The sequence below is a fragment of the Lipotes vexillifer genome, unplaced genomic scaffold (genome assembly GCF_000442215.2).
Source record: "Lipotes vexillifer unplaced genomic scaffold, Lipotes_vexillifer_v1.1 scaffold764, whole genome shotgun sequence".
Classification (NCBI taxonomy): Eukaryota; Metazoa; Chordata; class Mammalia; order Artiodactyla; family Lipotidae; genus Lipotes; species Lipotes vexillifer.
In genome coordinates, this window is record NW_006799086.1 from 506,938 (window position 1) to 522,614 (window position 15,677).

The following is a 15,677-nucleotide window of genomic DNA, read 5'->3' on the forward strand; positions in this document are numbered from 1 at the left end:
CTACCAGTAGCTGAACCCATGCCTTGAACTCAGGCACTAGAACTGACTGAAATATGCTGGCCAGAAACATCTGACTTGTGGCTCAGAAAAAAATCAGCATCTCCAGCTGATCTCGCATTATCTGCGGGGTCCAGGAGTGAGGGCACTGTTACTCCATCTGCCTGAGCGCTTGGCTTGGTGTCTTAGAGAGGAAGCTGGGAGTCCTGACTCTGAACTCCAGAATGATGGATGTGATTACCCCTTTCCTCGGCTCTAACTCCTTAAAGCTGATGGATGGTTTGCTAGACCCTCTCCCTCCTCCCAGGGAGTGAGGGTCTGCCTGCAGGCTTGCTGGGCCTTCCCTGAGGGGCCCTCAGGTCAATTTCCAGGGGGTTTAGTCACCCTATCAGTTAAGACCTAAAAAATGCTTAAAAATGCTATATTTCAGAGTTATCTGTGAACACTACATGTGCCCTCTTGGTTACATTGCTGGACCGGTATCGAGACTTACCTAATCAAAGCCTTTGCAAACTACGGTATCATCAGGTGTTTCATGAGATCCACTCTTCGGAGGAACAAATATAGCCACACAGCCTCATCTCCATTTTGAGAGCAAATATTATTGTACTTTAAGTACAACAGGTAACTTGTAATAAGTTGGATTGAAATAATATAAGCAAAAGAACAATCAGAACATAATTCCTTTTGTTGACTTTTAATGTTAAAAGTGTAATTTTATTGGGCTTTCCTGGTGGCGCAGTGGTTGAGAGTCCGCCTGCCGATGCAGGAGACACCGGTTCGTGCCCCGGTCCGGGAAGATCCCACATGCCGCGGAGCGGCTGGGCCCGTGAGCCATGGCCGCTGAGCCTGCGCATTCGGAGCCTGTGCTCCGCAACGGGAGAGGCCACAACAATGGGAGGCCCACGTACCGCAAAGTGTAATTTTATTTGTGCAGTTCATCACGGTTTACAATAGTTCTGTCACCTTGAGTTGATTAAGGAAACACTAAACCTCAGATTCTGTACAGGAGAGGTGGTATGAAACTTAGAGATACAGTTTGTGAAAGACTTAGCACAATGTCTGATACATAACAGGTCCTGTTCCTTAGTTGTGGCGGTATTACTATTTTCTTAACTTTTTTCTTTTTTCTCCTGTTGCTATTTCTGCTTGAAATGTAGTTTCCTCCCTCCTTACTTTCCTCCTCTACCTCTATATTTGGAATCTCAACAATTATTTAAAGTTCTTATCAAATCTCATTGAGATGAAGCTGTACCATTGCTTAAAGTCAGAATCCACAGTGGCTCCTGGTATTTGGTTTATTTGTAATACTGCTTATTACATTGCATTTTGCATTAAACTCTGGTTGGTTTCATCCACACCTCAGCCCTCCTACTGAAGCACAGCAGCCAGAAAGGCAAAGTTTCCCTCCTAGTGTCCTAGTAGTACACATTATATTCCTCTAATTGATAATTCTTTGTTACAATAAACACGTTTCGCAGTTCCGATTTGTGTATTTTTGGTTTAGTGGATTAAATCTTGGTGAAGGAGGTGTGTGATTTCACTAGTTTATGGAGAAACACCATATAATCTGTATTCCTCAGGACTTTCTTTTAGAAGCTCTATTCTTGCTCAAAAGTCCCCAATGGTAGCACATTTGATTAAAAGTTCATTTTCTCAGAAACTTTTGAAAAATTAGAAGAGTGGCCTGATAGAAAAAAATATCAATCTACTTTTGGGCTGGTGCAACTCCATCTGGTAAGCCTAAGAAATGACAAATCTCATACCATCTTGAAGTTTCAAAAGTATTCACTTAAGAAATATCTTAAAAGAACAATGTCTCTAAAGATATTTACCATGATATGGTGTGTCAGTCAGCTGTCACAACAGAAACTAAGATGAATAAATAAGAGTAGCAACATGGACAAATGAAGATAAAGCATGTAGTCTCATTTAGAGAATAAATGCCATATTCATGATCTGAGTTTCTAAAAAGGAAAGTTAACTGACCTGAGGTTTTTCTCTTTGTCTTTTCACTTTTTTTTTTTTTTTTAATCTTTTGGAAGGTTAAAGAAAGGTCCAAAACCCGATAATATCTAAAATTTACAGAGCATTATTCTTAGAGCTTTCCATATATTGATTCATGTAATCTTCAGAACAGCAGGTTAAGGACCTCCTTGTTTTGGGCTTCCATCTGCATCCCCTGTTCCCTGGGAGGAGTTGGGGACATATGGCTCACTCCTGACTCTGCCTTTTCAGTATCTTTGGGTGTGTGCTGGTCTAAGCCAGGCCATGAAGTGAGCCCAGTCCTACAGGGCAGGCCCAGTGGTTGTCTAGCAGGGGTCCTGATCAGGGTTCTCCACTACTGCCAGGCACCAACGCTACACAGTTCTGCCTAGCATGGGATCCCCAACTGCCTGACTTCTTTGGGTCTCGATAGTTTCCAACTTGTTTAGGAAATCGAGAGAGTCACTTACTATTTCTTCAAATTCCAAAAACTACTCTATGATTTACTTACAATTATTAGTTTACAGTTGAAGAAACTGAGGCCCAGAAAAACCAAATAAAACGTTCAAGGTAACATTCTAGTAGGTAGCAGAGCCTGGGTCACACACAAACAGTCAGGGTCTAGAACACGAACCTGACCCCCTCCCTATTTTAATAAATAGGTAGGTAGGAAAGGAAACTCAAATGACCCAAATAAAATAGTAAGTTATTAAGAATATCTAGCAACATGTCGGAGTTTCAGATATTACAAGTCAACTCTATTTTAAACTTTTGTAATCTCTACTTCTGTATTTATCCAGAAATAGGAGTTGTTAGATCATAACTTCATTATTGTTGTTTCAATTTACTGAGGACAATATTTAGTATCTAATTTAGCAAATAAATATCAAGTGTTTGCTCTTGGAGAGCTCTGGTCTCCAGGAGATAAAAAAGAAGTGGAACGTGAAATTCCTGCCTTTAGATTAGACTCTTATGATCTAATAGAGGAAACTGCAAAAAATTCATAAATTATAAGGATGTACATATTTTTCTAAGGATGATAAATGTGGATGACTGAAATCTGTGGTTCACAAATTAAATAGCTTTAAGGTGCTAGTGAATGGATAGCTTGTGAGGAACATCCTGGAAGGTACTGAGATATATGGCCAGAGAAGGAATTTCTGAGGAAACAAAGAGTAAACAAATGAAAAATGTATCTCAACTTTTAGAAATTTTTATTTTCTTTGAGAAATATGGCTTTTATCTTTCACATATATTATTTTTCTAACTTTAGACAAATTTGTGACCGCTTGAATTCTTTTGTTTATAATCCTTTTCTAACACATTACATCAAACAAATATATATATATATATATATATATGTAGCCAGATGTATTTGAGGTCTTAGTAAGAGTCAGTAATAAAATGATTGAGTGATCTAGTCATTGTATTTAAGTGACTTCTAGAGTTGAAATTAGATAGGACAACAAAATTCATGTGATGTGCCATTTCTGTTCTATATAATTGAACCTACACCATTTATATTAAACTGAGAAACTGCACTAAGTCTGCCACCTAGTGAAAATCTAGAACTAAATAATATTTAAATAATGAAATATCTTATTGTAGTGCCCTTCATATCTATAAAATATTACTTGTATTCAATTATAATACTTTATATTTGCAAATTTGGTTGTCTAATAGATTTAATTATATATCTTTAAAATACTAATACTGTACATCTATTTCTGAGCCTTAATATGACCTAAATACATTTTGAATATATAACATTTTATTTATTTATTTTTTTTTTTGCAGTACGCGGGCCTCTCACTGCTGTGGCCTCTCCCGTCGCGGAGCACAGGCTCTGGACGCGCAGGCTCAGCGGCCATGGCTCACGGGCCCAGCCGCTCTGCAGCATGTGGGATCTTCCCGGACTGGGGCATGAACCCATGTCCCCTGCATCGGCAGGCGGACTCCCAACCACTGCGCCACCAGGGAAGCCCAATATATAACATTTTAGAATTAAATGACCGCATTTTCCCTAGGTACTAGGATCATCATAAAGCAATATAGTAATTGAAAATAATGTAGTTTGTTCTATTTAAAATTGTTGTACAATTACTTCTCTAGTTAATTCTCTAGTTTAAGTTTTAAATGACTTGTTCTCTAGTTTAAGTTTTAAATGACTTGTTTGATACTTTCCTTGTACATTGGAGCAAAACTTGCTATCCCAAAATGTCTTTGGCAGTTGAAATGGTTGTTTTTTATTCAAGACACATTTTGATGGGCCAATTTACTCGGTGATGTAAGTATAATTGTGTAAAATATCTATGGAATTGTCATCTGCTTGAATTAATTCACTTAATATATGATTTTGACATGCCCAGGTATGTTAACCAACACAAAGATGAAAACCATACCATATACGTCATTTCAGAGACTGGGAGAACTCTGAGACTAGCTGCCTGTATATATTAAAGCAAAACAAACAAACATGAGAACATGCAAATCTGAAAATTGTTTACAATATTTTAATAAAAACATTACTTAGTGAGCTAGTGTGTTACACTATAAATTTTGACCTGTGGTGGCTGGGAATGATGTTTCTGAATAACAAAGGGTGTATATTATTATGAAAGGTATAGAAACACACTTAGATGCATGAGACCCCAGTTTTAGACTATGATTGAATATTGGCACTAAAACAAACATGAACATATTTTTTCACAAACGTTTTTAAAACACTTCAGATCTGAGTCTGGGGTAGTAGTAATAAATGACAGTATAATAAATATCAGATATCTCCTGCATTTAAAATTTTAATCCATGTAAACCGAACAAAATATTAAAATTTTTGCACTGTATAAAAAACCACTCTTGCGTTGATATGTATTCGGTATCAGTGTTTTGAATTACATCATTCCCCAAGTGCCTATGTGTGTTATTTCTTTAGTAAGACTATGACTATTTTGCCAAGCTAGAGATGATATTCCTTTCTTATTTTTAACTTGATATTTATGCTCTTATAGTCCTTGCAATTCAAAAGTCTTCTAACTGGTCGGTTTTCACCCACTCTCACTTTTCCCCAAACCATTCTGCACACTGTAGCTAAAATAATATTTTAAACTTTCCTATCTTTCAATGATTTCCTGTTATTCTTAAAATAAAGGGCAACTTACTAAAGTGTTCTTCAAAACCATGAATAGTCTGGCTTCTGGTTTCTATCTCAGCCTCTGGCGTACCTTCCTCTGGCTCTGCTCCAAGTCCTTGGATGTTTAGTACCTAGCGCCTTGGTATTTGCTGCCCCCCTGTGGAATGCTCTGTTCATCTTTTAAGCCCACTTACTGCCTTTATCTTTTTAGTAAAAGACCAGTTCCTCAGGGAGAGGCATTCCTTCACCCACTGGACTAGATCACATATATTCTTCTATTTTCTCTCAGTAGTTGCCAAATTTATAATCCTCTAGCTAAGTCCTTAAATGACTTGCTTAATACTTTCCTTGGATAGTACAGCAAAACTTCCTACCCCAAAATGTCTTGGGCATTTGAAGTGGTTGCTTTTCATTCAAGGCACATTTTGATGTGCCTATTTAAATTTAATTTAGATACTAATACTCATTCATAAAAATGTGAAAACGTTCAATATTTTCCGAATGTATCGAGCACCTTGTTAGGTAAAACTTTAGCAAGTGAAACTTAAATTTGCAAGTGAGGACCTGCTTTTCTTCTTACTTTTTTTTTTTTTTTGCGGTACACGGGCCTCTCACTGTTGTGGCCTCTCCCGTTGCGGAGCACAGGCTCCGGACGCGCAGGCTCAGCGGCCATGGCTCACGGGCCCAGCCGCTCCGCGGCATGTGGGTGGGATCTTCCCGGACTGGGGCACGAACCCGTGTCCCCTGCAACGGCAGGCGGACTCTCAACCACTAGCGCCACCAGGGAAGTCCCCTGCTTTTCTTTTAATTTGGAAATCAAACAGGGGATCTTTGTGCTAGGGAGACTCACTTGAGTGTTTCTCTTAGAAATGTAAGGAAAGGTGCTTAGACAGGTAGGAGAGAAAGTTTAACAGGCTCTAACCTGACAAAGACCTTATCTGCCAATGTCTTCTGTGCTCTGAAATGCTCTCTGGGGGAGGTGGTGGGCCAGCTGCGAAGGATTCACAGTCTCTTCTGAGCAAAGTAGTGGAGCCATTCCCTTCCTTGGGGGTCTGGAACCTCTGGGTTAGAGGTCATCCTAGAGGAAGTTTGCTGCTTTATGGGGCTACTAAGAACCCATAAAGGAAAACTCACCTTGCGAGAAAGAACACATCTGGGTAAGGACCCACTTAGGTCCTTCTGGAGAGGCAGCTCATGCTAGCACAAAGCACGGCTGGAGGTTCCTCTTGGTCCAGCCATCCTAGCGCATACATCAGACTGCTCACTAAATGAGTGTTAAAACTCTGGACACCATGCTCTAGGCTTTGGATGTTAAAGATGAATCACTTCCTGGGTAGGTTCTCTGGGGCCAAACCAGCAAATAGGTAATTGCCACACAAGGTGGATGAAGACACATTAAACTGTGTTGTCCAGCTTTCAATCAAAAACCTATGTCACAGATGCAATTGCAGACGGAAAGGAATTCCCCCCACGCCCCGAAAGTCTGCCCTAACTTCTCTCCCCTTTCCACCTCCCACGCACATAAACACTGCCAGTGAATTAAGGAGCTTCTCCTGCTTGCCTTTGGTCTTTGGGGACTAACTTTGAAGGTCCTTGGACATTCCGGGGAGAAGAGAGCCGTGTTGAGTAAAGCTGTGAGTCCTAGTAAGCTGGGCAGGTAGGGGCTCAAGCGATCAATGTGAGCTTCTGAATAACAAATTTAACCTTATTTCAGACTGGTCATACCAGTTACATCAATAGGTTGTGAACTAGAACACTCTTACTTTCATTTCATAGTTGAATTCCATCTCATTCTTGTCTCCTGGGCTCTAATATAAGCACAGACTGAAGACTTTTCTAACATATTCCTTCACAGTTTTAGAAGCAAAAAATGTAAAAGTCAAAAAACCCCACATCCAAACAGAATGTCAAAATAATCAAGTTAAAATGGCATGGCCCAAACAGCTAAACAGTCAGAAATGCTAGCATAAAATGTAGCATCACCCCATATAAAGTAACAGTATACAGTACTCTTTATTTGCCTAGTACCATCTAGATACTACGGAGATCACAAGATTTGATTGTCTCCTAGAAATAAATAAGCCAAAGAAAATATTGCATCTAAATTCTTGCCCCAATTTTCTAACTAATAAAGTAACCATGATTTCTGCTTACACATTTTCATGACCACGATATTTTAGAAACTGCAGCTTGAGGACACTGCCAGTTATTATCTGCCTGTTATGTGCCTGGCGCTGCTGAGTGCTTTTCAGAAATCATCTCACTTAGTCCTTTCAACAACCTTGCTTGGCAGGATGATGCAATAGTGTGGGCACATTCAGGCTGACTAGATTAAAATGAACTTGATGCTAGACTTTGGGACTCTTCTGATTTAAATCCAATAGCAGCTGCATGACTCTTAAGATAGTTCTCACTTTACGTTAAAATGCTTCAGCATAAACAGTGTGATAGGTTCAAGGTTTGGTTTAAGAGAAACTCCGGGTGCCGCTAAGCATTCTATTTCACCACCCAGGGTGGCACAGTTTATTTTTGTAATCAGAGTACACATCCCAGAATTGAAATGCCTTCTGTTAGCCATACTTCTATCAACACCCCAGTCTTACTAGTTATCCAGTAAGAAATTGACTCTCGTTTGAGGAAATGAATGATGGTCATAAAGATGCAAGGATTGGCTGAGATCTTTTAGACATACTATTGTTGAAATAATTTCTAAGCCCAAGATGGAGTGGCTCCTGCCCTGGGTGCCACGTCAGCAAACCAAAACCTAAACTTTCCTGTTCCTGTAAATGTCCCACTTGACCAGATATAGATTATAGTCAAGTCAGCCAACCCCCACATGCCAAGCCAACTCTGGGCTCTGTTCTTATATCCTTGTTCCTTATTCATTTTCTATTTTTTTCTCTTCCTTGTTTCTTATTCTTTAAGCTATAAAAACTTTCTGCCTCTCACCCCAGTTTGGAGTTCTCTGGACCTGTGGGAATGGAGACTGTCCTCCTCATGAAGTGTTAAAGTTTGTTTGTATTACCTAAATTGTGTTCTTTAATCATGTTTAACACTATTTACTCTTGCATACTCGATGTGTAAGAATCTAGTTCCCTTGGAGACGGGGCCCTAGGCTTTTCTCCTAAATAAATAGTCTGCTATCCACCCACTGTGACTGGACTTCTAGGTGCCTGATGCTTATTTATAAGAGTAACTGTATCCTCTCTCTGGAGTGTTGTCATCTGCCTCTAGGAAATTTCATGCAAGCTGGTGGGTAGAAAATCGGAAAGGACGGAAAACTGGGAGTAGGAGGAAGACAGAAAAGGGAAACAGAGTTGAGATCTGTGTTAGCCCATGGTAGATAATCAGTAATTGGCTGTTTAGGGTTTCAGCACAGGACTGTTTGTCATGACTGATCTTGGAGTTTAATCCAGGTAGAGGAAAGAGAGCCCTCAGGTGACTAAGGACAGTAGAATCAGAGGACAGTAGATTCCAGCAGAAAAGGACTGTTCGGAGTGGGGGATATGGGAAGCAATGAGGTAGAAAATAAGAAGCAGTGCTCAGAGAGTTGAATGAAATTCAGAATATGGGGGGGGGCGATTATTGGTACTCTAATGACCACGAGAATAGGTGGCTAAGGTCAGACATCGTAAGGACCATCTGGGTAGGATTTTTGAAAACATCAAGAATTATGGTAGCAGCAGGGTTGGCAAGAGTCACAGTGAATCAAGAAATGAAACCTTCAAGGAATGTGGCAGAGTGACCTCAAGGGTGATATCTGACTGACTGCACCGATAAAATGAAACTACCAAGTCTGTACAATTTGGGTCATTTATCTACATAAATGGTATTCCATATACCATAGGGACCCACTTGTATCTGACTCTTTTATTACGTAAGACTAGCCTAGTTTAGCATGCCTAGATTAACAGCTGATGAATTACTCCATAAAAAAGTTTCATAGATTTTTTAAAGTTTATTCTAAATATTACCGTATTTTTAAAAATTGGAGTATAGTTGATTCACAATGTTGTGTTAGTTTCAGGTGTACAGCACAGTGATTCAGTTACACATACCTATATATATATATATATATATATTCTTTTTCAGACTCTTTTCCCTTATAGGTTATTATAAAATATTGAGTAGAGTTCCCTGTGCTATACAGTAAGTCCTTGTTGGTTATCTATTTTATATATAGTCGTGTGTATATGTTAATCCCAATCTCATAGTTTATCCCTCCCCTCCTTTTCCCCTTTGGTAACCATAGAGTTTGTTTTCTATGTCTGTGGGTCTATAATAATTTTTTTCCTGAAAAATATTGTTATGTACTTAGAAAAATGATAATGCCTTTACGGGCACAGGAAAAGAGAGAACAAAATTTGGGTATTTCATAGTTCTTTTCAAATTTCTGCATGAAACTATTCAGTCTAGATGTTTTTATGAGCCATACAAATGGCATAATTTCTAAAATGTTCTGCTGAAGATAGGTAATCTTAATAGTGAAAAGATCCAAAATCACTCATTCACTCATCCAGTCATTCTTTCAATATGTGATGCTTCCTCCACCAGGTACTCAGGGAAGGTGGACCTTCCCACCATCAGCAACCATGTGTGCAGCTGCCCTCAGTTATTCTGGTCAGCTAGTTCATTGAAAAAGATTAATTAGAGCCTTTGCACCTCTCAGTAAGATGGGGGTTTATTATTCTCTTGAAATAAAAATAATTCATTCAGAGAATATGTCAAATCAATAGAACTGTCACCATAAGAGAAATAAACTCACAATAAGCTGAAAATTAAAATGGTATGTTTAATCAAAAAGACCAGGATCCTCTCCTGTTAAAACTAGAATTAGCTTTTGCCAAGCATGGAATCAAAAAGTATGATTTTACTTTATTCATTGGCTATAAATCTCATCCATCTGAATTCATTTTCCACCCTGTGGTTTCCTTTTTCATTCTCTAGAGAAAAAAGAATGCTTATATTTATGTCATATTTTCAACATGTGCTATGCTACCTTTAAATGTACTATTTACATAGCTCAACGACTAGTTAGCTATATTCTAAATGAACTGCCCATTACAGTAACTTTAGAGGGTGTATTACTCCTGGAACAGGAGGAGGTTCTAATGCAAGTTAGGGTAGATTTTTCCAATTTCTGTGACAGATTCTTTACATACCTGATTTCCTGTCCTCACACTGACACTGTAAGAAGGGTTAATTATTCTCCACATGCATTTTACAGATGAGGGAAACTGAATTTCAATGAGGTTAAGAAACATACTCAAAGTCACAGCAATTTTCTGCGGGAACTCTGGGATAGAGATCATGTCAGATGAAGTTTGTTGCTATATTGTTCCAAGGTCTGTAGCTTTTCCACTCTGCCCCACGTAAGTGATAAGTTTATAGCTAATAATTATAGTAGCTAACATTTATTGAGAAATTGAAAACGACCAGGCAGGTACTAAGGCATTATATGTTTTTAAATCTCCAACAACCTTGTGATTAAGACATCAAGGTTTAGAGAAGGAAAGTAATTTGCCTAAGATCATATAATAAATAGTCAACTTAAGTGAGACACACATCTTGGTTCTCTCTCCTGAATTCTGACCTCAAACTATAAACAGGTAACTATCCTCAATATATGGTTTGCTACAATACAAAGGTATAAAGTGAGGGGAGATAAAGATAGAGTTCAGATTGCTTTATTTACTTTCGTAATTTGGTAGCTCAGTTATTTCCTTTAGACTTCTGCAAAATTCATAAAACTGAAATAATGATCTTTTAGTTATTTAAATTTTAAGATGATTTTAGGAAGAATCATTCCAAGTGACACCGCTGTCTTGATTTATTGGCAATTTTGACTTTGCTCACAGCATGAACTTTTCTCTGGTCAGTATTGCTCATTCTTACGCAAAGGTGACCCTAACGGGAATTCCCACCAGGATGGGTTTAATTATTGAAAGACAGGAAGTGTCTTTCTTGTGGAAGTGAGGATAACATTGTGACTTGGCTCCTAACATGGGTATATTAGCCTTGCAATCTTTTCTTCCTGGTTATTCAGTATGCAAATGCATACCTTTGGCTATTGCTGGGCATAAAACCAAAATTAAACATGCGTGGTTTGGCAAAAATCATGACTGCTACTGCGCACAGTTTTTTAGAATTTCTTAAACTATACGAAAGAACATATGCATTATTCTTTTTATTTTTAAAAGAACTGCTGAGCTGGTGTTAAAAATTAAACTGCACACAGTACCAGCCATACATTAGGTCCTAAATAAGTATTTGTTTTATGATGAAATGAATAAACATAACTGCAGCATAAATGTCTCATGTTCATTCTTTATACACAGAGTCACAGAGTCATATATCTCACAGATGTTTAAGGGCTGGGCTATCCAGACATTTACCTGAAAAGGGTCTGCACGTTTACAATCGTTTTGGCATCTGCCATGTAGTCTTCCTCGGCACTCATGGTGCTTTCTTTGTCCACAACCACCATGTTGGCAGCGAAAGTCACTCCACACCTGAGTAAATCGTCTAGACTTTGATAAAAACCAACAGAGAAAAATGAACTTTCAATAAATCTCAGTACCAGGATGGTGCTAAAACTTGCTTACAGCCCTGCGCTTATAGGCGTATAGGTTGCCCTCACACGTGGCTTTCACAGAGTGGACACTGGTAGATGTTACGGGAACTAATATAAGACAATATTCTCTACTGCTATGAAGTAAATTGTATTTGGGGTTTCTTTATGTTTCATTAGATCTCAACCATTTCAAAGCACATGCATTAAGGATCTTTATTTAATAATACTTATTAATTTTATAAATAAAACATGGAAACACCCATTTTACAATCAAATAGAATTAGAACATGTTAGAACCTTGTTTTTACAATTAGCACATTATTTCAAAGACACGACATTCACATTTTTTATCCCTGAGACACTTTTGGTAAGAATAGAAATGAACGCATATTAATTTAGATGGTCAAGCCTAATAAGGAAATATATTTATTAAAATACTTATTTTTAAATGTCTATTATTTATTTGTGTAAAGCTATGTGTGTTATAGGTTGGTTCTACACAGCCAAGAGCACGTAAAATATAGAAATATCGGTTGCATTCAAGCCTGCCTTCTAGCCACTTTTGAGCAAGTGATTGAATGAACTAATTTTGTTGGTTGCAGGAAATAATTGCTAAACTAGGACACAAGTTCCCATGAGTTACCACAGAGTCAGTCTTCTCCCCTATCACTGATAAAAATTTTACCTAACTCTGAATTTAAAAACAATGTTACCATAAAAGCTGAATTAAGAAAACCATTATCTCATTGCCTTTGCTTCATACAAGCTACAAAAATAGGACTGAACTGGATAAGGGAGATTGTATCAAAACTTGAATGAGTGCAAGAGTATTCTAGGTTCAGAACTGAATGAAGATAGATAAGAAGAATTGGGCTAATTGATTTCTACATCTTTTGATTTAAAATGAGAAGTGTAAAACTTAAAGAACAGTAGCTCTTTTTAGCTTCTTAAATGGAAGAGTCAGTTCCCCAAGGATCTTCTCCAAGTGCATGATCACTTGAATTAGTCATCTCACTAATTCACTAGAAAGAATTTTCCTTTTATGGGAAGGCAAGAGGCAATATTTCTTACTCTTTTATATGGTGAGAGAGTATTACCAAAGTTTTGAGTCCAAGATCCCCAGGAGTAGTCCAGAAAAAAATATTTCGCTTGAATCAGGCACAGTGTTCTGTGGCAGGGATTTTATGGCTAACACTGTGGAAACAGAATATTATTCCAAATAAATTTCCTATGGTGAGAGGGGCCAGGACCATAACATCCAATCAATATGATGACCAAGTTTAAATCTCTAGGAACACTTTACTAGGGTGTTCCTTTTATCTAGGAAATTCATAATTGTTCTTACATCTATTAAAATACATTTTTTAAAAAGAAAAAAGTAGGTGGAAAATGAATGTGATATGGTCCCTTATGTACCATAAAAATGATGCCTAAATCTTACGTCTTCAACCGACCTTATTTTAGTGGTAATCCACTTTCTCATATTTCATTTCTTACAATTTTTACTTCCCTGATTAAAAAATTATAATTGTCTATATAGGAAAAGGTAAAGATAAGGTGGTAGAAGGTAAGCTCGACTGAAAAAAGATACACAAATAGAAGTGATAATAAAATATGAATATTTCATCAGCAATAAATCAATGAAGTGGAGACTTAACAAAAAACTTAACTATGAGAATTCCTGTACTAAATAGTCACTAACTACCTAAACCTGTATATATCAGTTAATTCCATACTCAAAATATTGACCATTGTAGTTGACACATAACTTTGGCAAATGATTTTAGTAATTATTATTAAATATGAGTTTAAATCTAAAGAACTCTATAGAATCTATAGAAAATATATAAAATTGGAATGGCATTTCTGAACCACGCAGAAACTGTTTTGTTCTTCATGTTTTAACTTTAAATTATTTATATTCATTTAACATTGTATTGTACTCTTTCTTTCCTTTTTTTAATTTGGCTACCGATTTATTCTTGTAATTCTGTGTCTATCATAATTTCTCCCCACTATCTTATCTACAAAGCCACTGCCCATTTTTTCTTTAGCACTATTGCTTTACGCAGTTTGGTCACCAGATGGTGGCCCAAGAAAAAAGTCAACATGGATGAAAAACAGTTACAGATAATCTAACTGACATTGCCCCTCTTTCTACCTTTCTCTGACTTCCTTTTCGAAGAGAACTAGAATGTAAAGGAATGAATATAGGTGAATGTTTGTGAGTGTGTTCTAATTCATTCATAGTTTTCTTTGCTTATTTATGTTTAAGGACAATTTCAAACATAAGCAGAAAAGAATACTATATACTGAACCTCCTGTACCAATCACCCAGCTTCAATAATTAGCAACTTGTAGCCAATCCTGTTTCATCTCTAATCCTAGGGATTTGATCATTTCCATTCTTCTTTTCCTCCCCGTAAATACTTTTATAGATGGAGAATTCATTATATAGTTTACATCAAAAAAGACAGATGAAAGGTTTATTTTATATCTTTTAAATATAAAGTTCTAATGAATTTTAATAGAATACTCTCACAACAAAGAAACATTACTATTGATAAAATATGGATTGATTTCATTTTCATGGATTTAAATAATAGTTTTAGTACATCTACATTTTAGTTAGTTGGTTAGTATTATGCAACTGATAACATAAATTATATTAATGTAGAATGGAAGCTAAATATATGTTAATCTGTTTGGCCTTTAATGTGTCCACAGCCAATAAACACTGTCAAAGTTACAAAGCTTTGTTTTTTCAGCATCTACAAGATGAAATGTAAGCATGAAAGTTCTCAGTGGATAACTTTTAGCATTTTATTTGGAATGTTTTGGGCTGACTTTTTTTAGAATGGAAAATTAACACATTTTATAAGCATACTAGTTTTCTGATCTTTTAGTTTTTGTATTTGTTATAATGTCATATTTATGCATATAACAATTTGTATTTTAAAACTGAAGCATTGCACACATTTGACCTTTAATTAACAAATTTTTGGAAGACTCTGATATGTTACCAGAATAGACTGTCAAGGAAATGCTCAAATTAATAAATCTGATTTAAAATGAGCATTTCCAAAGTATTTTGAAGGTTTCCAGAAGTTATGATAACGATACCAATGCATCACAATGTTGAAATTCTAGGTTTTCTCTACAAAGATGTTAACAGTAATAAAGTTACTGCTATAGATGACACAAAACTGGAATAGCTTTAGAAAGGGAACAAAATTGACATGCAACAAGATTTGTCTTAATTCAACAACAGATTACTGCTTAGGAAGTTTGAATGCAAGATGTATAACACGAGAACATAAGCTCCACATGCAATATACATCATATTTTCAACACTGAAATGGCAAATTACACTCATCATGCAACACAGGGGTGCAGCACATGACAAACCACAGGACACCACACTAGTTAGTGTGCCAAAGATTTTGTCACCTACTTGTCAATAGAGCCCACCATGTAGTAAACCATTGGAAACCAACAGATTGCATCCAGAAAATGCATATCTGGCCTAAGTAGCAGATGGGTTACAAAATGAAACACAATGTCACAACAGTGGCAGCACTTCTAGGGAAAGGAAGTAAGTTGACTTAGTTTTCATTTCCAAAACTAAACACTGTTGACAAGATTAATTTTAAGTGCCTTTTCTCTCAACATTAATTTTAAAATGTCATTTGCACTTGTTATGAATAATACAATGCGCTCAACAATGATAAAAACAAGTTGTATTTCTGCTTTCTAAATCAGAAACATTATGGCATTATTCTACAAAAACACTGAATTGATACTCTTAATTTATGAGTAAAAAGTCTTGTCAGTGAGTTTAAAATTATTCATGCTGAGAAAGTCTTGTAAAATGGGGAACTGATGATTTTATTTTGATGATATAAAACATAAGGAAATAAATTAGCATGCCTATTAAGAGCAATTTTCTCTAAGGGATATACAGAATCACAACATGTCCCTTAATAT

General features: G+C 36.8%; 1 protein-coding gene across 2 annotated transcripts in view; it reads right to left on the reverse strand.

Moving 5' to 3' along the window:
* The window catches only part of LOC103075343 (potassium channel subfamily T member 2), a 265,002-nt gene that overhangs the window by 65,673 nt on the left and 183,652 nt on the right, over window positions 1-15,677 (reverse strand). Inside the window, exons 19-20 of one of the 2 annotated variants that reach the window (XM_007471494.1) lie at window positions 15,145-15,216; window positions 11,512-11,646 (exon numbers count right to left, since the gene is read on the reverse strand). In XM_007471494.1, the coding sequence (XP_007471556.1) occupies window positions 11,512-11,646; window positions 15,145-15,216 (207 nt within the window). The remainder of the gene's footprint in view (window positions 1-11,511; window positions 11,647-15,144; window positions 15,217-15,677) is intronic. The other variant, XM_007471495.1, reaches the window with a different exon arrangement.